The sequence below is a fragment of the Euprymna scolopes genome, chromosome 31, assembly GCF_053919585.1.
Source record: "Euprymna scolopes isolate OS-2025 chromosome 31, ASM5391958v1, whole genome shotgun sequence".
Lineage (NCBI taxonomy): Eukaryota > Metazoa > Mollusca > Cephalopoda > Sepiida > Sepiolidae > Euprymna > Euprymna scolopes.
In genome coordinates, this window is record NC_136512.1 from 19,970,481 (window position 1) to 19,995,861 (window position 25,381).

The following is a 25,381-nucleotide window of genomic DNA, read 5'->3' on the forward strand; positions in this document are numbered from 1 at the left end:
ACCCTTCATGTCATTGGTGTAAGCCAGAATCTGTAGTTCAGCAGTCTTGGTCATCCACCAACTGTTCTTAAGTTCCCTACATCTGCTCTGGAGCTTGCTGTTTGCCTTAGCGTACTTTGCTTTGATGGATCTAGTGTTCCTGAACAGGGCTGGGCTTACTTGGCCCTTTGGGCCGAGATCACAGTGTAGTATCTGTTCCGGCAGATGCTGCAAGCTATGACTAGCTATGACTAGCAAAGACCAGATGTGGGGGCAACCCCACATATCTGACCAGTTAAGTCAAGGATTCGTCACTTGACACTCAGCCCAACAGGTGAAGGGCCGGGAATCGGCCCAGCACCTGTTGGACTGAGGTACACCGCCTGGGTAATACCTAGGAGGTCCACCCTCCCAGGCCTTGCCACCGGGCTTTCCGGTGGGGCAAGTTTATTGCTTGCTGCCTGAGGCGCCCTGACCGGGGAATGCCGATGGGGTTACTCAGGCAATTTTTAAAATTGCAGGAGTGCCCCTCCTTTAGGGGAGCCTGCGGGGTTCCCACTTTCCGGCCTTGTGCCACATTTTGCTGAGGTGGGCAGCAAATAAATATCAACCCCACATGCCTGACCATTAACCAGCTCCCATTTCCCACCTCTCGGGAGCTGGTCCCCTTTTTCCCTTCCCCCTCCCTTCACTCCTCACATTAAAAATCGGCCTTGTGCCTAATTTGCTCGGTGGGGGAGCAAATAAATACCATCTAGTGTTCCTGAACAACATTGAACTTCTTGCAGCGTTTCTCTGGTTGATGAGTTGCTTGATTTCTTCTGAAACATATGTAACTAAGTACATAAAACGGTAATAAGAATATATATATATATATATATATATATATATATATATGAAATTGTTTATTTATTTTCTTTATAAGCGATTCTGTAGTGTTTTTTTTTTACTCCCAGAGTGAAATTTATCGGTGTTTTTTTTTTTCATACTCTGAGTGAAATATATCGTTATTTCTACCTTTTTATTAATGGAAGTTATTCCGGCCAATAAAATAAGGAACACTCTTACTTTATTTTATATATTAGATCTATTTATTAAAATAGTTATTAAAGGGAGAGGTTATCTACCCTTAGTTTATATTCTAGTCGCCCCCCCATTTTTTGGAAGTATTATTTGTAATTAATTCATTATTTAAATATTTATCTAAATATTTTCTACGTGCATAAAATGAAGTTATCTATAGACACGCCATATTTGTGTGTGTGTGTGTGTGTGTGTGTGTGTGTGTGTGTGTTAATGTTGTTGTTCGTCCGTTGGAACGACGAGGACCATATGATCATCCTGTAGAATGGGGGAGTCATCATGGGGGAGTGTGGAGATGGCTGATAAGCTCAATCTTTGCTCAAAAAGTACTACTGTAGTAAAAACAGGGAATGGTAGCAGATGTCGAAGGCTTCAAAACATTGTCCTTCCTATCTTTCTGCGATTTTCTGCAGCGACGTTTCGGTTACTTTCATATTTTCGTGCACCGTCATGAACAGCGGCCTGCCACCAAGCTCTGTCTAAAGCTGTTAGCTCCCATGATGACGGATCAACGTTGAACGTCTTCAGTGATGCCTTCAGAGTTTCTTTAAATCGTTTTTACTGGCCACCATGGGAGCGCTTGCCATGTTGGAGCTCAGCAAACAGAAGCTTCTTGGGTCGCCTGTAGACTATCATGCGGGCTACATGACCAGCCCAGCGAAGCTGAATCGTCATCAGATTAGTAAAGATGCTTGGGAGCCCAGCACGAGTGAGGATTTCTGTGTATGGCATCCTTCCCTGCCAGCCTATGTCAAGCAGTTTCCTCAGTCTGGTGGTGTGGAAGTGATATTATTTCTAGTGTGCCATTGGTAGAAAGTCCACGACTCACATCCATAGAGTAAGATGGTGAGTATGACAGCTTTATAGACTTTGATCTTTGTCATGGAGGTGATGCACTTTTGTCCCATACATTCTTGTGGAGTCTGCAAAAGGCAACGCTTGATTTAGCGAGTCTGGTGACACACACACACACACACACACATATATATATATATGTATATAAGTACTTGTTTTAAAAGTTTTTTGAAAAAAATCTTGGGTGCCATCAGCTAGAATCGAAACCAAAACATTTAGCGTTCCAGCCGATCTAGCTACAAAGAACTAGGTAAGGTAGGTTTAAAATAAAACCACTTCAAGCTACGGATGAATTTCCACAGCCTTGAGTCCCTGGAAGGGGCATAGGCCATCCACAACTTTTTAGTTGCTTTTGTAGCGAGTTCCTTCTTCGGGGTGAGGGTGCTGGCATCACGCCCAATCTTCCCGGAATGTATATTCAGTGCCTCGCATTCCTTAATAGTACTGGTCAGGCTCAACGTTGCTTAACTTCGGTCATCAGTTCAGTCGAGAACCGGTGTGTCAACGTAATTGTGCCGTAATGGATGAATTTGCACATGTGCAAAAGTAATAGAAATATGTCCGCAATTTGTAATGAGCAATTTAAATGTCAACTTGTCAATGTGTTTCTGTTCATCAATTGAAACAAGGATTTTACTCGTTATAAACCATGACTGGTGTATGATTACTATTTTCTGTGAAGTTCAATGTTATCTGACAAGTAATTTAAGAGTTTATCGGTTAAATATTTACACACAAACACACAGACACACATACATACATACATACATTCACTGGTTTATTTATATAGACTACAAATACCCGTGTTAGGACAGATGAAAAATGATTTCCCCGAGCAGAACATTTTGCACCTCTTGGATGCCCTTTTAGTGCATAAGGTTATGACTATTCACTAATGCTGGGATTTGGTGCCCCCTTCATATACGGTTATTTAAGTTAGTTAAAAATGAGATTTATGAAAGTTAATTAAAGTTAAAAACCCATTTTCGGAATGAAAAATTACACACAAGTTTTCCGTATTCCAATTTCCGATTCCAATAACCTAAATGTTCCGATATTTTGAGTTTCCGATTTCGATTGATTTTCCCAATACTAGAAAAAAAAAATGAAACTCAAGGAATCTTGTTTTATTGGTATCTACCCAATATGAATAAAATTCAATGCAAATCTGAAATATTTAAATTTTCAAATGAATAGATGTCTCTAAAAGGTGTCTATACACCGTAAAAATCCTTCAAAATATAAAATTAACTAAAATTTAAGAAATATTAATTAATTAAAATCTAATTATTCGTACTTCTGGCACTGCGGAAGTTCTACACATGACTAATTCATATGTAATATATTGATGTTGGCATTCTGTAGATGTTCAGTGTAAATGGAGACGCTCTGATATTATTGTAGCTTTTTTGTTAAAACTGCACAAGTATTTATCAAAGCTAGCACGAACGCCTCGCAAAGTACGCTTAAATATGACATTTTAATTCTTGCAGATTTCGTATATATTATTATAGAGTTAATATTCTATCAATCTTATATATTATAAAGTTGCGATTTAATATATATATATATATATATATATATATATATATATATATTGTCTTGGGTGCATTAGCTTGAATCGAAACCAAAATAAAAAACGTTTGAAACACACACACATACACACATATTATATATATATATATATATATATATATATATATATATATATATATATATATATATATTTAAATAAGGGAGTAGTCACCAACAGTGTGTATTTTTTAACATTATTTTATTATTCCGTGTCTTGGTTTTTCATTTCAGAATTATGTTTGGATCATTGTAATAGTGTTTTTAAGTCATTGAAATCGTTTACGCGCGTTTCAGACGGTCTGTGATGCGTCCTCGTCAGAAATTATTTTCAAATGTGTAAAAATGGCGATTTTCGTAGTTAATTTGAAGTTTTTCCAAGGGGTGATGGCTTGTAAGTGTTTATTATTCATTGGTATGCTGAATTTTTCTTGCTTTTTTATTGGGTATGACCTCGCTGTAGTCGCTAACTTAAGTTCCTTCAACCATAATCGAAACTGAAACCAAACCTTGTGAAGATTTCTTGATAAAATTATTTATAAGAACCCCCCCCCAAAAAAAAAGAAACCCCAGATTACTGGAGTTCCATCAGTTATAATGGAAACCGAAGCTAAACTTATGAAGAATTCTTGATAAAATTGAAAAAAAAATAAAAAAAATAGATGACTTAAGTTCGATCAGCTATAATCAAAACCGAAACTTATGAAGGATTTTTGGTAAAATTATTTATGACAAGAAATGGAAGTACATAAAAATCAAACGACCCGGATGTAAGCGTTACAGAAAAAAAAAGAACACATACGTTATCATATTAATACATAGATTGTTATTTAGATTCTTCAGTGCAACTACATCCCTGAAAAAAAAAAACACACACAAAACAACAAAAAAAAAAAACAATACAAAAAAAAAACGCTGGAACCCTACAACTAACCCTAAGCTCAGGTGGCAACAGAATCTTTCATAAAACATAAAAATAAATAAACAAAAGAGTAAAATTACGTTTCTGAATTTTTGAGATGAGGTTTGGTTATTCGTATTATTTGGAATCTTCGTACTACTGTTCTCATCCTGAGTGTCATTGTCACAACGTTTCGGTCGATTTAACATCCGATCTTCTTCAGGTGTATGTTGTCGAACTAATCTTTCCTCGGGTGTATTGTGTCGAACTTAGACTAAAACATTTTCGAATTCGACAAGATACACGTGAAGAAGGTCGGAGGTTAAAATCCCAACCCTTCACTGTTTAGGTCCCTAGCTGCCTGAAAGCCTTCTATTCTAATAGTTTCTTCTCTCAGACTTCTAGACTTTGGAATTTCCTCCCTGTTTCCTGCTTCATTGACTGTACTAAATTACAGAAGTTTAAATGTAATGTAAGCAGACATCTAGCTGCTCAACTTCCCACAGGCTCCTGCTAGAGGTGATCCTAAATAGTAGCAGACACTCACATTCTAAGTGACAAGATAGCTTGTTTTTGAGTAAAACAAATAAAATAAAATAAAAATATAATCTTAGATTAAAATTTTTTATAGAATCTGCAGAAACTTAATCGAGGTTTTATATTTCTCAATATATAAGTAGATACCGATCTGAAGTATTTTTTATTAAAATATACTTTTTCAATCAAATAAATTACTTTACATACCCTTAATTGGTAGGACGAAATGCATCGAAACCTACAGACCACCTTTTTAGAAAGATAACACCCCGAAGCTACTATAGTAAAAATCCATTTCTTTATATCGAAACCTGTGGAAATTCCACAGAGTCTCATTCATATGTAATATTTTGATGTTGGCATTCCGTAAATGTTCAGCGTAAATGGAGACGATCTGATATTGTTGTAGTTTTTTTTTTGTTAAAACTGCAAACGTATTTATCTAAGCTAGCAGGGATGCCCGGCGTAGCCCGGTCTTAAAGAACGCTTAAATATGATATTTTAATTCTTGCAGATTTCGTATATATTATTACAGAGTTAATGTTCTTTCAATTTTTATAGATTAGAAAGTTGCGATTTCAAAAATATAAAAAAATATTCATATGACTTGGGTCCATCAGCTTGAATCGAAACTAAAACCAAAACTTATGAATTATATATATATATATATATATATATATATATATATATATATATATATATATATATATATATATATATATATATATATATTGTTGTTCGTAATAAGCTAGCCAGAGAGCTGGAAGGAGTCTGGATGATGAAGAAAATCAAGATACTATTTTAATACTAGGAGCACTAGGAATGATTCCGAAAAACTTTGAAAAAAGAATGTGAGAAATTGGAATCAGAGGAATGGCTGAAAAGATACAACGAGCAACAATAATGAAAACAGCTGAAATATTAAGAAAAATCTTTGAATGCGGAGACTAGTACACATGAGTCACATGGACGGGCTAGACAAACTGCTGCAGAAGAAAAACGGGAAGAAGCGTTACATAGAACTAAACACATAGAACTAAACACATTGAACTAAACACATTGAACTAAACACATTGGAGCTGCATATCTATAAGTTCTCCAGCCTCCTCCCATTGCCCCATCCATAAAAAAAATGATGCCAAATAACCGAGAAGCGTCAAGCAGGATGCAAAAGACCGAGGAGAGAGCACTGCCCAGACCTCCGCTGAACAAATGAGGCTTATTGCCACACAAATTCCAGTGGAAACCAATGGCCGCTGCCAGCGAGTAGTATATGGCAACGCCATGTCATTTGAAAATGTGACCAAAAAGACGTGGAGAGTACTGGAAACATAGGGAGACTTGTTGTCACTCAGCTTCCAGGGAACACCACAAGTTCTTTTCAAGGAGAGATCTTTGATGAACTGTATGAATGGTCCTTTTGAGCCAATGATTATAATGGAGACGATCTGATATTGTTGTAGTTTTATTTTTGTTAAAACAACAAAACAACAAAAAAAACTACACTAATAATAATAATAATAATAATAATAATAATAATAATAATAATAATAATAATAATAATAGGTAGGAGTATTACTAGTAGTAGTAGCAGCGTATAGACTATCCAACAAACGGACTAACTGAAAGACTAATCTCTTTTAATGGCGAATGCAATGTTTGTTCTCATTCAGACTACGTATTTGTAATTTTCCCGATTCTTATTACCTACCAAAAGAAGATCCCTTAAGAATAGGATTATCATCGTTGCAATCTTTTACAAAAAAAAAACAAAAAAACATGATTTCGTTTTAACATTAGAATTCGACTTCAGGGCAAAAGTCATGGCGAAATCTAAGCAGCCCTTTCGGCAAAAAGCCTTCGTATCGAATGGTCCGCCTAACGCTCACATCACGCATGCGTAGTTGATAGACGGAAGTCGTATTGTTTTATTCCAATCAAATACGCTGTTCTTAATAATAAAAAAAAGAAGAAAACAAACAAACAAAAATATAACATATGTCATTTTAGTTTCGCTTTCGCGGATGGATTTTGTTTGTGTCTTAAATTCCCGAAAAGGAAAACATTTACTGTTAATGCAATCACTAAAACGGCGTATAACCAACACATTACTTCAGTGTTTAAATGAAAATAAGTGTCTTCTTTTAAAATTATGAAAAAGTAAAAAAAAAAAAAAAAATCTTTCGGCGTAATAAGATGCATATACTTATTGTTGAATACTGATGAATACAATGAGAGGATTGTAATCCACAGCATCCATCCATCCATGCTTCCGTGCTTCCGTACAGTCTTGAAAGACAAAGGATATCCCTTAGGGGCAGTAGCACGTGTAATTGTGAGGCAAGGGTTGCGCAATTACCAACCACACCCCTCCTGAATCGGCACTGTTTGAGCAAGGAGAAAACCAGGACGACTGAAAACAATGCCGAGATAAGCGGAGAGCACATACAGCACCTGAAAGTCCCAAATGGTCACCCATTTTTTTACTGACCAGGTTCAACGTTGCTTAACTTCGGTGATCCAGCGGGAACCGGTGTGTCAACGTGATTATGCCGTATCTACAGCATCAATAACCAAGTAAAAAACAAACAAACAAATAAACAAAAATGCTCCTCCCTTTTATTAAAAAATAATCGACCAGCAGACATTTCATTTTAAACTTAAACAATGCATACAAAGGAAATCTTCTGGTTCCAAACTAAAACGTCCCAGTTTAAGGAATATTCTATTTTAAAACATAAGTGTGACAAACCGTTGAACAAGCACGGTGGACCAACGAATATTCTATTTAAACTTAAGCCTGAAAACAACAACAACAACAACAACAACAACAACAACAACAACAACAAACCCAACAAAGTGCATTCGATTTCAAACTACAGCTTGACAGATTAGCGGATATTCTATAAAAAAAAAGAAATGAAATATAACAGACCACGAAAAACTATTCCAAAACTAAAGTGAAACGGAACAATTCAAACTTTTGGCTGGAAGATCCACGGACATTCTATTTCAAAAATTGAAACGTGACAGACCAACGGAATTTTATTTCAAGAATTTAAATGTGACAGACAAACGGAATTCTATTTCAAAAATTGAAACGTGACAGGCAAACGGACATTCTATTTCCAAAACTGAAACGTAACAGACCAACGGAATTCTATTTAAAAAATTTAAACGTGACAGGCCAACGGAATTCTATTCCAAAAATTGAAATGTAACAGACAAACCGACATTCTATTCCAAAAATTGAAACGTGACAGACCAATGGAATTCTATTTCAATATTTAAACGCGAAAAACCAACGAACATCTTATTTAAAAATTGAAGTGTGATAGACCAACGGACATTTAATTCCGAACATTGAAATTTGACGGACATTCTATTCCAAAAATTAAAATGCCACAGACCAATGGACATTCTATTAAAAAAAATTGAAAAGTGGCAGACAAACAGACATTCTATTTAAAAATTGAAACGTAACAGACCAACGGACATTCTATTTCAAAATTTAAACGTGACAGACCAAAAGACATTCTATTTCAAATTTGAAACGTGACAGACCAACGGACATTCTATTCCAAAAATTAAAATGCAACACATTAATGGATCAATGGACATTCTATTAAAAAATTTAAACGTGGCAGACAAACGGACATTCTATTTCAAAACTGATATGTGACAGACCAACGGACATTCTATTTCTTAATTGAATCGTGATAGACTAACCGACATTCTATTTTAAAATTGAAACGTGACAGATCAACGGACATTCTATTTCAAACTTGAACGTAATTGACCACCTGAATGACGTAACGTCTTCCCTTCATCTATTTAATTTGACCGCGTAGTCGTGAAAACAGTATTTTAGATTAAGGTGTGATACACAACTGAAATTACAATTTTAAATCAAAGCCTAACAAACTTACGAAACGATCGACCGATCGACCGACCGACAAAGTCCTTCTTTGAAATGCGAGGACCCATCTAAAATATTTCCTATTTTTATTGTTTTACGGAACATGAAAACGTTATAGTTATGAAAAAAATTATAAACTTTATGCATTTAATGTACACTCATTGAAGTCCTACCTAACTAATATTCCTGGTGAACCAAGTGCAAAAGAGATCCAGACAATTGCACTTAAGGGAACAACGAGGATACTAAAAAGAGCTCTCGGTTGGTTTCAATATAAAGCAGGGAAATGCTGGCAGCTGGTTTTACTGCTCCATACCCAGCGTTACAATAAAAAATACTGTTCTTGTTTAAACAAATATATATATATATATATATATATATATATATATATATATATATATATATATATATATATATATATATATATATATAAATTGAGGAATTTACTTCGGATTTTCTCAAATGTCCTAAAAAGTTTTTTTTAACTGGACATTTTTGGTGGAAAACTAGAATCGTTGATGTTGCATACAAAAAAAAAAAAAAAAAACTACAAAAGTTTTGTTAAAAACAAACAAAAACAAAACAACACACTGACACATTTGGAATTAAAAGACGATGAATTATTACTTAAGGTATTTTATTTTATTTTCTTGTCTGTATGCTTATTTGGAATTAAACCTATTTTCAACACAAAAATGCAGAAAAGTCTTTAAAAAGCTTATCATGCATGTACCCATAACGGTAGGAAGATACCATATTCCAAAAATTACGTAAATTTATCAAGCTATACTTTTTAACTAAGAAAGTAAAATTTTATGACGAAGCGAGTCATTGTTTTGATGGGCCATGTTTCATAAAACTAAAGAGGGGACAACTAAATTCGAACCGTCGAAATCAAAATCAACTTTATATTGGCTATAATTTCGCATTAAAATCGCTAAACATCGTAAAATGATATTTTATATATATATAAATCTATCTGATCAATTTATGTGATTTTTGGAATATGACACTCTTTTGTGACGTAAAGATTTTTCTCCAATTTAGTTTTTGAAAATAGGTCTAATTCTAAATAAGTACCCCTGTTTATATTTACTCGTATTCATCTTTCTTCTTTCGTATTAATCTAGCCCTTGCATTATTCTATAACGCAATCCAGGTTGATCGTTCATTGTTTAGTGGAGAGATTATTACTCGAATCTATGCGTTTATGTTGACATGCGCATGCGTGTGTGACGTCGAGTGACTATGGTTAATTACTGTATGTCTGCGTGTCAGTACTCCTGATTCAACGCAGATAACTCTCTCTCTCTCTCTCTCTTTATCTCTGTATTCTCTTGTTCTTTCTCATCTTGTGTCTTTTCGCATTCTATATAGATTAATCTGTCTTTCGCAACGATTGACGTAAATAAACATTCTTCGCAATACTTTTTTTTTTGTTTTCAAGAAAGGATCGTTTCTATTCATAATTACGCATATACATACTTGGATTCTTTTGCTTACTAAAAGCTAATAAACTATTCTGTCGTACGTAAAGATTAACATAAACCTCCTCAGCAATAGTTAATTATCATAAAGGGATTCCAAATATGAAAGTATATAACGTAATTCAAATAGTTATGCGTGGCATTGCTTTTTATTGTTATGTGTCATGTAGCTATTATATTCGTTAAGGAGGTTCGTGTATGACTCATCAGAATCCCAAGTATAGAAAGAACTAGTCTATCCGTTAGCCCTTTAAAGGGTAAGATGAAACATGTTCAAAATAAAAAGTTACTTTGTGATTATATTGTCTTTTATTGTCTTGAAAAACATTTTTTTAACGTGATGAATGAAAGAATAAAACCCAGGAAGCCCCCAGAGCACTACTACAAGCACTAATTAAAATTAAGGATGCCCTACTAAAAGAACTACTAAAACAAAGTTTTAACTTCACCCTTCCTTGAAGAGGAAATATTTTTTAAGTAAGGCCTGAAAAAAAAATCATCAGAATCCACAGAAGCGCTATTAAAAGCAGTAAATATGGTTATAGGTATATATTGTTTATTTATATTTAAATCAGTTTTTTCTTAACTCTACGGGGTTAAATTACATTTATTTTTAAGGAAAACACGTTTAAATAAGTAAAAACAAAAAATATTGTTGACCTTTTGTATGCTTTGAATAGCAGTATAGTGTACGGCATACTTGCGTTGACACACCGGTTCCCGCTGGATCACCGAAGTTAAGCAATATTGAACCTGGTCAGTACTAAATGGGTGACCATTTGGGACTTCCAGGTGCTGTATGTGCTCTCCACTTATCTCGGCATTTGTTTCCAATGGTCCTGGACTTCTCCTTGCCACTAGATTAAAATAGCGCCGAATCAGGAGAGGTACGGTTCGAGATTGCGTCGCCCTTGCCTCACAATTACACGCGCAGTTGCCCTAAAAAGGGTATAATTTGTCTTTCGAAACTGAACAGAGACATCGAGTGGCTTTTCATATCGGACAAGACTATGAAACAGGTACCAGAAACCGGATGGACGGTTTAAACGCCCAAGCAAGCTGATCTGAGTTTTATCATTATATAGATTTAAAAAACTAGATTTTCTTGGTATCGTTTGGCAGTTGATCCTTTTTCCCATATGTGAAATACAATACCACGAGTCATCTTCCATCTAATACAACGTTGTTTTTAAGCCTGCCGTTAACATGTTATCGAACCATCCAATGAAATAATAAAATTCTGGCCTTATCATTTATGGTTTCAAATCCCCTCAAGTTTTGTTCATTGCGAACTAATAACCTAATTAACCGTTATCTCTGAATATCTTTTAGGTCTTGATAAGCGGCAACGCATTCGGAAAGAAAGAAGTGATATTTCCCGAGTAATTGAAAGAAGAATTAAAACTGCAACAAAAAGGAGGGTTCTTTGCATGACTTGTAGTGTTCACTATCACGGAATTTCTCTGTAAAGAAAGAAGAAAAAAATGTAATGTAATCACAGGCTCCGTCGTTTAAATACGTACGCGTATTGACGAGTCACGTGCCGAGTTAATGCTGCGTCAGCATTTAAGCGTAAGCATAACGTCACGGAATTAAATGCATATGCAGGCATAAAGTTCGAAGGAAAAGGAAGAGATAAAAGGAAAAGGGAAACACACGTGGCGATTCGAAAGGTACGCTCGAAAAGCACGCGATGTTTCTTCCTCCCATAGCTTGGAAAGCCGACCTGTTTGATCATAAAGAAGAGTTATTCAAAAACAGCTACTGGTTGTAGCTAAAAGGCCTGAAGGTCTGAAATTTGAAAAAAATCTAAAGAATGACGATTTTGTGTTGTAAATACGTGTCGGCGACTTGCGTGTGAAACCGAATGAAATAAATATAATATTTCTTTTCACCTAAAAAAAATCGTGTCAAAGTTTTTCTTTTCTGTGCGAGTCTCCATACACAGCATTTTGGTTCATTGTAAAAGTAATAAATACCTATGTAAAGAATTAAAAGAAAGAAAAAAACTAAAGTATTAGCAATAAGCAACAATAAGTGAGGGCACGAAAGGTCATGGCTTATATAAGTAAATGATGTAAATAAAAATTAAAGGTACAAAAGAAACATATATTGTTCATGTCTATGAACATGATGGCTTACATTAACCAAATTTGCAAATAAAAAGAAACAGAAGAAACACATATTGTGAATATCTATGAACATGATGGCTTACATTAATACAATTTATAAAAAACATGAGAGAAACATATATTGTTTATGTGTATGAACATATATATATATGTATATATATTATTGTATTAATAAAATTTGTAAAAAAATAAGAGAAACATATATTGTTCATGGCTATAACATGATGGCTTATATTAATAAAATTTGTAAAAAAAATAAGAGAAACATATATTGTTCATGTCTATGACATGATGGCTTATATTAATAAAATTTGTAAAAAAAAATAAGAGAAACATATATTGTTCATGTCTATGACATGATGGCTTATATTAATAAAATTTGTAAAAAAATAAATAACAGAAACATATATTGTTTATGTCTATAATATGATGGCTTATATTAATAAAATTTGTAAAAAAACAACAAAAAATAAGAGAAACATATATTATTCATGTCTATTATATGATGGTTTATATTAATAAAATTTGAAAAAAACAACAAAAAATAAGAGAAACATATTGTTCATATCTATAACATGATGGCTTCTATGAATAAAATTTGTAAAAAACAACAAAAAAATAACAGAAACATATATTGTTCATATCTATAACATGATGCCTTCTATTAATAAAATTTGTAAAAAGCAACAAAAAAAAACAACAGAAACATATTGTTCATGTCTATAACATAATGGCTTCTATTAATAAAATTTGTAAAAAGCAACAAAAAAAAACAACAGAAACATATTGTTCATATCTATAACATGATGGCTTCTATGAATAAAATTTGTAAAAAACAACAAAAAAATAACAGAAACATATATTGTTCATATCTATAACATGATGGCTTCTATTAATAAAATTTGTAAAAAGCAACAAAAAAAAACAACAGAAACATATTGTTCATATCTATAACATAATGGCTTCTATTAATAAAATTTGTAAAAAGCAACAAAAAAAAACAAAAGAAACATATTGTTCATGTCTATAACATGATGGCTTATATTAATAAAATTTGTAAAAAGCAACAAAAAAAACAACAGAAACATATTGTTCATATCTATAACATAATGGCTTCTATTAATAAAATTTGTAAAAAGCAACAAAAAAAAACAACAGAAACATATTGTTCATGTCTATAACATGATGGCTTATATTAATAAAATTTGTAAAACCAAAAACAAATAACAGAAACATATGTTGTTCATGTCTATAACATGATGGCTTATATTAAAAAAATTTGTAAAAAACAGCAAAAAAATAACAGAAACATATATTGTTCATGTCTATAACATGATGGCTTATATTAATAAAATTTGTAAAAAACAACAAAAAATAACAGAAACTTATATTGTTCATATCTATAACATGATGGCTTATATTAATAAAATTTGTAAAAAAAATAACAGAAACATATATTGTTCGTGTCTATAACATGATGGCTTATATTAATAAAATTTGTAAAAAACAACAAAAAAATAACAGAAACATATATTGTTCATATCTACCTCATAAGTAAAAGAATGCCCAACGTTGACACAAACTCTTGCAGGTTATATAGTACGGATTAAAAGTCTTGACAATAGTTCGCTGTTCTCTGCAATCTGGGACAAGATCTAAGTGTAGTATCTGTTCTTCAGATGCTGCACTTCAATTTCTTGTTTTCTGTTGGTGGAGGAGAAATCCTTCACGACTGAGACAATTTTTATTTTCGTCCCTTTTCTCCACATTAAAAAACGACCCTGGTGTCTAACTCTGTCTCCTGGGGAGGCATTGTAAATAAGGACAATAGTTTGTAGTAATTAATTAATTCATTGATCTTTGTTTTATTTTCTTTTACAGGGGCAAAGAACTTGGTCTAGATCACGTAGGCAGCGAAGGAATGTCGGGAGTTAACGCCCGGTAAGTCGTCTGTTTATTATGTTTACGTGTTGTATTCGTGTGTATATATATAGTCACCACTGCCTGTGTGTAAACGTATGTATAATATACGCGCGGTCTTAGTAGTGACGTATATAATGTGCGTACTACTTATTAATGTGTGTGTGGGTGTCACGTATAAATATATGCACCAAACAGATTCAATCAGCAAGACGAATAAATTTACGTCAAACAGTTCTTTTTTTCTTCCTCGGTTCGCCGACGGATGGTACTTAATTAGAAACGCTGTCATAAAGATACGTCCATCTTCGTTCGAAGCAACACCAACGCAGCGTCTTATTAATTAAAATATAGTTTTTTTCTTTTTAATTTTATTTCAGATTTGTGATCGAAATCGCTATGTCAAACTCTTTACTAGTTTTTCCATCTCGAGATATAAACGTCCTTTTAGCTTCCTGGACAGAAATTAACATGTTATCTTCGATCGAATTACTCGGAAATGTTGTTAACATCTACGAACATGATGGCTTATATTAATAAAATTTATATATATATAAAAAAAAATAAGAACATATATTGTTCATGTCTATGAACATGATGGCTTATATTAATACAATTTGTAAATAAAAAAGAAACAGAACAAACATACTGGTATGAAACCCTGACTAGATCAGTCATTGCCTAATATCATAAAATATTTCTTTGTCACTCAAACACTAATTGCCTCATCTCTTACGTTTTCAAATGAAGCCAAATTTATTATTGTCTCCATTCGGCCGACTGCTATTGTAACAAATTCCATTCTTGTTAAATGTTTATTATTTTTTAAAACTATTTTATTCTCAAATATTTCAAGCTTAAATGTACAAACTTGCGTATTTGTCTAGCTAACCTACTCGGTAGCTAATCATAGACCTCCAATTAGTCACACACACACACACACACACACACACACACACACACACACACACACACACACACACATATATTTATAGTAAGTTATGATAAAATATTTATGGTAACTAAACGACATTGAGTTTTTTGCATTTCATTACCGTGGGGCATCGTCAGGTTTAAGTGCTTGGAGTTCGAGTTCTGTTATTAAATCTTTTTTATGTATCCACACGCGGTGTTTAGTCAAGCATACTAACCAAACAGATTAATTGTTATTTCCTCCCACAGATTAATGATTCCTTATCCAGTAGCAGGGCTTCTCTCAAACAACGGCTAGTTTTATTTTTACTTGACTTACTTGCTTGTAGTGTGGCGCACATTTTTGTGAATGTGTTGAACTAATAACTGACCTTATTTAACCAGGATCATGCTTGGGATAGTTTTATATCTACTTTAGGGGTTTTTCTTATGCGTGGTTACCGTAAATTAATTGTTATTCTATGTTTACAATTGTTTACTATTTCACTTGTGCGATTTAATAGGTTTTGGAGATCTTTAATGTATTGAATTTCAAAAGCGAAAAAAAGCAGGACTCAGGTAAAAGTCAGACAACCGTTTGTTTTAGAGAATCCGTATCGATGACCAATGAAAACATTTACCTCCATATACTTTAGATCTCCCTAATTATCCGCTCCCCCCTACGAGGGCAATGTCTGAGACTACGCCTGTTTTACGTGTGTGGAATATCCATGTCCTCAAAAGCTGACTCTATATTGGGACAAATATTTAAACGAATACTTCAGTATATAAGTATTCAAGCTTTACTGACCAACGAAAGAAAACATGAAGCGTAGTATCTGAACAGATACCACACTTTGATCCTGGCCAAATGGCTAGGATAATTTTTTTTCTATACATGTGTATCCTGTATTTCGCCCTCTGTATATGCGGCGATTGTTTTATTTGGCCTCTACTCTAGTAAAATGTGGGAAGGAAGTAAATGGCAATAAATAAATTAGATTAGGGGGTAATGCCTGGGAGGGTGCACTGACTAGGACCTCTTCGACAAAGTGTAGGACGGTGGTAGGATGTGAAACAAAATGATTTACTGGGATAGATGGGGCAGTATAGTTAAGTATAAAAAATTAGGGAATGATCCTAAACCTAACCTTACACTAACCTATTGGTATTCCTCAATAGGGGTGCATTCGGAAACCAATTCTAATGAGAGGGAAAAACTGACAGGGTGCACTGGCTCGAATTTAACAAAATTTGTAATCAGGGTTTTCTGTAGGCTTTTCAGCAGCAGGGACAAAATTCGAATCCGCACGATTTTATTGTTACAGTTCAAACTAAGCCGAAAAGCTGCCGAGCCAGCTCGTGATATCTATGATGCGTTTGACCTTCGAACCACTAACGATTGTGTGGCACAACGGTGGTTCAAGAAATTTCGCAATTGTGACGAGAGACTCAAAGATGACGACGATCGCGGCCGGTCGACTGCGGTTGCTAACCTTAATTGAAACCGATCCTCGCTAAGCCACACAAGAAGTTGCTGTTGAACGGAGGTCGAACGGTCAACAGTCGTTCGACATTTAAAGCAAATAGGGAAGCCAAAAAAGTTGGATAAATGGGTGGCGCATGATAATAAAAAAAATCGTCGTTTTAAGGTGTCTTTTACGTTCCTTCTGCGCAACAAAAGCAACCCAGTTCTTGAGCGGATTGTGACGTGTAATGAGAAGTGGATCCTCTAGGACAAGCGGCGACGTTCGACAGAGTGGGTGGATGTAGGAGAAGCTCCACAGCACTTCCTGAAGCCGAAATTGCACAAAAAAAGGTTATGGTGACAGCTTGGTGGTCTGCGGCCGGTCTCATCAGTTACAACTTCTTGAATCCGGGTGAAACGATTACGGCCGAGAAGTACTGCTGAGAAATTAACGAAATGCACCAGAAGGTCCAACGTGTGTGTCCGAGATTGGTCAATATGAAAGGACCAATTCTCCCCTTTGACAACGCTTGCCCGCATGTTGCTCAACTGACCCTGCAGAAGCTGAACGAATTCGGCTACGAGACCTCGCCTCATCCACCATATTCACCGGACCTCTCACCCACCGATTATCACTTTTTCAAGCATCTCGACAACTTCCTGCGCGAAAAATGCTCCAAAAGACGAGATGATGCCGAATCGGCCATCAGTGACTTCATCGCTTCCAGAACGGATTTCTATGTTCGTGGGATAAATAAACTTGTTTCTCATTGGCAAAAATATGTCGATTCTAATGTTTCTTATTTTGATTAATAAAGTTTATTATGAAAGGAGTTATGATCTTTTGAAGTTGAGGTCAAAAAACGACGTTATTTTTGCACCAAACTAATATTATCGCTATGATAAATAGGGCAGAGAGTCTAACCTGATACCGCTTATCTTTGTCTGCATTATTGAGATATTGTTATTGTTATTAAAATAAAAGAATTCATGTTTTGATGGTAATAAAACGATTGTTCGATAAAAACCACCATTTTTATCACCTGAAATGATAGATTTTGCAGCTGTTGTCAAATGCGAACTATGGAAAAAATTTGTTTCTCAGATATATGATGCACAATTATTATCATTGTGGTGGACTCATAGATGATTGTGCGTGTTTGATTATTATCAGAATTTAAGGTATTTTTGAACCGGTTAGTGTTACCATTTGTCTTTTTTTTTTCTATCGAGTTCTTACGATCTTGGACAGCGAGCACTTTTCGTAGAATATTGTTTTTTTTCTGTCATGTATTTCCTCTCTACATTTCTATCTTATATTATATCGTGCATTTTATACAAATAATATATATATATATATATATATATATATATATATATATATATATATATATATATATATATATATATATATATATATATATGGTTCGAATCTCTCAACCTGCACTGATGATTCCCGAAAAGATGAAGCACATTAATTGTAGTAATAATTATATGTATATATATATATTTTTTGTTCATATTATAAGCTCTATTTCCTTTTCGGTTTTATTGAGCTTTTACATCTTGTTGAGATTACTTTACTTGTAAATATTAACTCTTTAATATTTATAATATATTTTAAGTTTACCATTTTCATTACCTTGGTAAACTTATTGTAATTTTTATTTTATATATATATATATATATATATATATATATATATATATATATATATATATTCGTTTACAGTGACTAACCATATATATATATATATATACTAGCATTTCAGCCCGGCGTTGCCCGGCTGTTTGGAAGTGTATGTTCAGCAAAAAAAAAAAAAAAAGTGGTAGCAGAAAGGCAGGCTCGAACCCGTACCGCGAATGACGAAAATAATGGGAAAAACGTGACGTTTTTGCTGTTACAACCACCGCCAAATCGGAAGTGACGTAGCCTTAAATTAAGGCTAGACACTCGAAAAGAGGGGATGACTTTCGACAATATCGACGAAAAAAGCGACCCCCCCTCCCTGTAGAAAATTACCCTTCTAACGATTACTATGATATATTACTTTTGTACTATTGTACACTCTTTAACTCTTATCCTCGAGCGGTATCTGGGCGTTGATAAGTGGTGCTTCCTTTGTAAAAAGAAAAAAAAAGGTATATGTCAGAGATACAGTGCACCGGTTGACATTAAACGTCCGGTGGACGTAAAGATACGCCTGACAGAGGCTTAACAAATGTTGAACGGGTTCTTTAGACTTGCAACAGATGTAACCCTGGCGATTGAACCGATTGGCTGAAGGAAGAGAACGAAAATAGACAACGGCACGAGCGATTGCATTCGCGAAATATGAGTTCAGCTTTTTGTCCGTGCATTATGTATAGTTCTGGTGAATTCACAACAGACAAATGCATAAAAGAATAAAAGATTAAAGTTTTTTTTTTTTTTTTTTACATAAACTATTATTAAGTACTCATACTTATAACGGGCATTTGGTGTCGTTGTAATAGAGTTATATTGTATCGTTGTCTAGTACGGGATGCCCTTTTCCCTTCCCTGCAACCTATTTCTCTCAGAAGATGCGTTGCGAACCTGTTTCTTCTTTATTGCCATTTTCATGACAAGTGCTCGTCTGAGCTCCAATCTACGGTTCCCACTCGCCAAACTTTCACGAGAAACACTCGTCCAGCCGAAACCACTAGCAATAATTCCCCCTACTCTTTATCTATGCTTAAACCTAAACGTAGTTCCATGAACAAGTTTCTTTCTTAGAATGGCACGCACGTGGAACTGTCTTCCGTTTGCCTACTTTCCAGCTGACTACAATACGGCCGTGTTCAAGTCCAATGCAAACAACTTCTGGATGAGCTGTTCCACTTAAGTTAGCAAATTTAAGGAATCTTCACTACTAACGATTACTGGGATTCTTATACTGTACTCTCTTTAACCCTTATCCCTGAATGGCCTCTCGGCCTTGATAAGTGGTGACTCCTATGTAAAAAAAAACGGGGGAGGCACTGCAAATATCTGCAAGGTTCCTATATTAATGGATACCACGTCCATCTGAAAAGAAATAGTATATTTGATCATGTTATATTTAAAAGAAAATAACTCTTTGCCATTAACATATCTCTCTTGCTTAAAATACCATTTTAAACAGCAGAGTTATGGCCCCTGTATTTGGCGAGACGATAATGGGAAGCATTGAATGGACGTCCACGCTGAGAGAGACCATTAAATATTTTCTCATTGCAAAGTAGTTTCCTTTCAGTTGCATTTCTATAATGAATTATTATTATTGGTGATCTATATCACGAAATCGTTTTCATCCAATTTTTTCTTCATATTTGTGTCTTATAAATAAAAAAGCCCACTTTATTTCACTGTTTCTTATAATTATTTGTCACTAGACTAATATTTTCGTTGCGGATATCACCTCACATTAGACTAAGTGGGAAATATTTGCCCGTCCTTCCATTGGAAAATTCTGATCACATTTTTAGAAGTATATTCTCCCTTTGACTGATTTACGATTGAAATTCAAGAAGCAGAGAAAGAAACTCCCATCGCAATGTTTTCTTACACTCTCCTATTTAATGCACCGTAATGGATCTGATAAGCTTCTACATTACATAAAACTAAAACGAAATACTTAATTGGCAATCCTAATTTAAGATTCGAAAAACAGGAAAAGAATTTTCACCGCTTACTGTATTTGATGTTCCGATGTTTTCTCTCGCTTTTCTATTAGATGTATCTATCTATTAATCAAATTCACTCATTTTACCGATTGCCTTTCAGATGATTCATATGATTGTATGTGACAACAAAAACATCGGTTTCTGATAAACCACTTTAAGCAGCTTAAGGGTAAAAGTGTAATATATTACTGTTCTCCAATAGACAGAGTGTTAGGTAGTGATTCATAGAGAAAAACAGTTGTCGTAAGTACAAAAAAGCTATTTTCAGGGAATAAATGATTCATCGAGTACAACAAAGGCGGGTGGAATTGTGAGAGGTGGCCAGCTAAGTGTGTTTAAAAAATCGGGCACGGGATTTCCGATTTTGAATCAAAAAATTTAGGAGTCAGAGTTAGTTAGGGGATAGTTTTCAGTTTGAGACAGTTGGAGACCGTTAATTGCTCGGAGGTCCCCGAAGAGAGATCGGTGTCAAAGTCGGGCAAGAGCTTATCGGGTTGAGAAGATAATCTAAGGGCCGACACGGACAGGCAGCTAACAAAGGGTCTTTTCTACACAACAGGACAGTATTGCACACACACACACACACACACACACACACACACACACACACATATTCACGCACGCACAGCCTAGTCAAATTCTTTTTTTTTTTTTACTCTTGGATGGCTTACATTTTGTTAGCCTATTTTGAGTTTAGGTGATTGGACGCTGGCTGTGCATAAAATTAAAACATTTACTGCGCCCATAACTCAATTCATGTTCTCTCACAATCTTAAATAGTATGTATTACATTTCTTTGCGATCTGTTGTCATCTGATCCTTTCGCACCTGGTACAAGAGTCCTCCCGTATTGTTTACCTGTCCTTTTATTGGGACCCCAGCTGTTAATTATAAAAGGTTAATAGTAATTTTAGCAGAGTATAATAGATCTGAATGTGGTGATGTTACCTGACGAACGCCTTTATTTGAAAGAAAAAATTTTAATAACACCTATGTGTAACAGGTGACACTGGAAAAAAAAAAAAACGGAAGTTATCAAAATCACGCTAGGAGTAAAAAAATAGTGCTATTGTTTTTTACTTTTATCCATCTGGAATGTTTACCGAAGTTTTATATATGCAATATATAGTACATATAGCACTGATTCCCAAAGGTTTTGAATAATAACTTTGGTGCCATCGGCTAGAATCGAAACTAAAAAATAGCGCCCCAGCCGTGTTTCCTATGGTTTGCGGTATAAAGATACTTAAGCAAAATTTAAGATTAACCCACTTGAAACTATGAACGAATTTGCGTATGCCGAAAACTAATAAAAAAAATATGTCGGCAATTTGAAATTAACATTTTGCATTTCAATTTGCCCACATATATCTCTACGCATTATTCATTCATCCAGACAATGACGTAACACATTATAAACTATCCTTTATGTATGATTAGTAGTTCCTGTTTATTTCAGTGTTATTTTGTAGTTATATAGCTTATCGGTTAAATATTTACACAGAAACACACATACATCTACTTATTTTTTTTATCGATTTATTTTGATATTTTCGAACAGTTCTTCGCTCCGATCATTGCACAATTAAACACAAATAAATATTTCTACACTATGATATAAGCCTTCGACTAAGATCATAGTGTAGTATCTGCTCTTATGCCTAATTTAAGTAAGGTTGCCATTTAATGTAAGGAAACCCCTTCTATAATAAGGCAATCTTATTTTTGCCTACTTCCAGAATTCCTTCTATTGCTGGTTTTTCCCACATTAAAAACGGCCTTGTGTCATGCATTGCTTCCGTGGGGAAGTAATTTAATAGCAATAAATATATGGGTTATCTCTCTCTCTCTCTCTCTCTCTCTCTCTCTCTATATATATATATATATATATATATATATATATATATATATATATATATATATATAATAAAACAGATTATATATATATATAAATATATATATATTATAAAACAGATTATATATATATATAAATATATATATAATAAAACATAGATTATATATATATACGTATATATATATATAAATAAAACATGGGTTATATATATATATATATATATATATATATATATAAAACATGGATTATATATATAAATAAAACATGGAATATATATATATATATATATATATATATATATATATGATAAATTAAAAACTAAGAAACGAATGAGGAAAGAAGGGAATTTGGTTTCAGTTGGAAGACCAGTGAGAAAAAAAAATCTCACTCTTCAGGTGGTTTTAAATCAATAAATACTTCCAACTGATGTTTCAAAATCTTTTGTCTACACAAGCTTTTGAAACATCAGTTGGAAGTATTTATTGATTTAAACCACCTGAACAGTGAGATTTTTTTTTCCTCACTGGTCTTCCAACAGAAACCAAATTCCCCTCTTTCCTCATTCGATTCTTAGTTTTTAATTTATCATTTTGACGTTTCCTCTTAGAGGGTAAGACGATAAGGCCTTAAGGAAATTTTAACAATTCCACATGCCCGTTTTTTTTTTTTCTTTGATCTTTTTGATTTAAATTAAATTATGTTTCCTCTGAAATTTCTCCTTCCATTTTGCTGTACCAAGAATTTACTTATATATATATATATATATATGTCAGATAGTGCATAGGATAGGTTCCGTAACGGTTGAGCCTATCTTTTGAAAATCTCACACAAAATTAATTTATAGTTTTGTAAGTGTTCTTAGATATGTCTTGTACAGAAATTCATGAGATGAGTATCGAAAATCGAAAAATCCGATCTAAAAATTTTCTTTCTCCTGTAATAGTTAAAGAAGGAATTTTACAGGGGAATGTTTTATGTTACACCGGCTAAGGGAAATAATTTTACTATGTCTAAGATTGTCAAGCCCAAATATCAGCTGACGTGATATTGTAAACAAACACAAACGGAATTTGATGAACGACATTATCATTATTATTATTAGTTTTGAAAAAAAAAAATTGTGAATTACCGAGGAAATTATTTCTCATTATTTTTAATAATGAAAGGAGAATTCATTCTGTGACTAGCAGGACCCGTTAACCGCTGTTGCCCCACCTTTGTAAAAAGTTTAAGTACGGTGTTGTTGGTATTGCCCAACACCCAAACCCCAACCTCTTCATGTTAAGAAGAGCTTTTAGAATAGACACTCCCAAAAGCCTCATGCTAAGAATGGCTTTCGGAATGGACATCCCCAACCTATGCCTGTTAAGAACGGATGTGGGAAAAGACACCCTCATTTTGTGAGGGTCGGGTTGTCAAAGTGTCTGCCTCAAGTTTAATCTTGATAATCGTTGTCATGATCCCCACGCGCAAATACTATGAACCAACCGTGTAATTTTGGGTGTGCAGTGTCGGTCGGAAAAAATGTAAATGTCTTGATTGTTAATATAAATGTTTGGTACTTATGTAAGTTTTGTTTCCGTGCTGAAATAATGTTATTATTTTGTAAACGATTCTGAACATGTTAGCGGAGAGTGTTTTGTAAGTAATCCGTGTTTGTAAGATATCTATGTTGACCTTTAAGATGCCCCTTTTGTTATAGGGTGTGCGTCGACCAAAAATATGTCGGCAATTTGAAATTAACATTTTGCATTTCAATTTGCCCACATATATCTCTACGCATTATTCATTCATCCAGACAATGACGTAACACATTATAAACTATCCTTTATGTATGATTAGTAGTTCCTGTTTATTTCAGTGTTATTTTGTAGTTATATAGCTTATCGGTTAAATATTTACACAGAAACACACATACATCTACTTATTTTTTTTATCGATTTATTTTGATATTTTCGAACAGTTCTTCGCTCCGATCATTGCACAATTAAACACAAATAAATATTTCTACACTATGATATAAGCCTTCGACTAAGATCATAGTGTAGTATCTGCTCTTATGCCTAATTTAAGTAAGGTTGCCATTTAATGTAAGGAAACCCCTTCTATACTAAGGCAATCTTATTTTTGCCTACTTCCAGAATTCCTTCTATTGCTGGTTACTTATGTAATTTTTGTTTCCGTGCTGAAATAATGTTATTATTTTGTAAACGATTCTGAACATGTTAGCGGAGAGTGTTTTGTAAGTAACCCGTGTTTGTAAGATATCTATGTTGATCTTTAAGATGCCCCTTTTGTTATAGGGTGTGCGTCGACCAAAAAAAAAAAACAAAAAAAAACTGTAAAAAAAGAAGAAAAAAGGTACGTCGGTGACTACATTGCCCGAAAATTCTATTAAATATTATAACTTAAAACATTGCAGGGTTAAGAATTGATTATATAATGTTACGAATTGAATTTTTTTTTAATTCTTAATGTTGCAATATTTTAAGTTAAACATTTATTATATTTTTTACTAGAATATATAGTTTTTTTTTCTTTCCCGGTTTTAACATCTAGTCCTTTACTGTTCCATGTTTAAAATTAACCATATTACTTTTCATGCTCGCATTTTTCTATAGTAATCCATGATTTTTTCAGACTCCCAATAAATTCACTTTTTAAAAATAAATCTTACATTTTTGCCCCCATAAACGCATGTCATAACATGCAGGGTAAACGTCTGCTTTCAATAAAATACCCAAATTATCTCCCTTTCATGTTTTCATTCTGTCTGTTTTTTCTTTTCACGACAGAAGTGAATTAGTAGCAACAGTGGTCGCTGTAGCGAGGTGGTTGCCATGGAAACCAGTCATAAAAAAACCGTCGCTCACCTCCGTAAATATTTTTACGATTTCGAAAACCAGAAAATTCATCATAACTTTTCTTTTACTGAAAGTAAATTGATTTTTTTTACAATATAGCTGGAGAGGTGATCTATAAACTGTAATAGTTATTTAAAATTTAGTCGAAAAATGAGTCAGCGGTGGAGCTTTAAAGCAGTTCTAAATGACTAAAACTGGCAATTCACCATAT

At 33.9% G+C, this 25,381-nt stretch overlaps 1 protein-coding gene across 1 annotated transcript in view; it reads left to right on the forward strand.

Moving 5' to 3' along the window:
• Window positions 1-25,381, forward strand: part of LOC145255665 (uncharacterized) — a 1,188,349-nt gene that overhangs the window by 362,714 nt on the left and 800,254 nt on the right. The window contains exon 2 of the mRNA XM_080114222.1: window positions 14,347-14,406. Within this exon, the coding sequence (XP_079970348.1) occupies window positions 14,347-14,406 (60 nt within the window). The remainder of the gene's footprint in view (window positions 1-14,346; window positions 14,407-25,381) is intronic.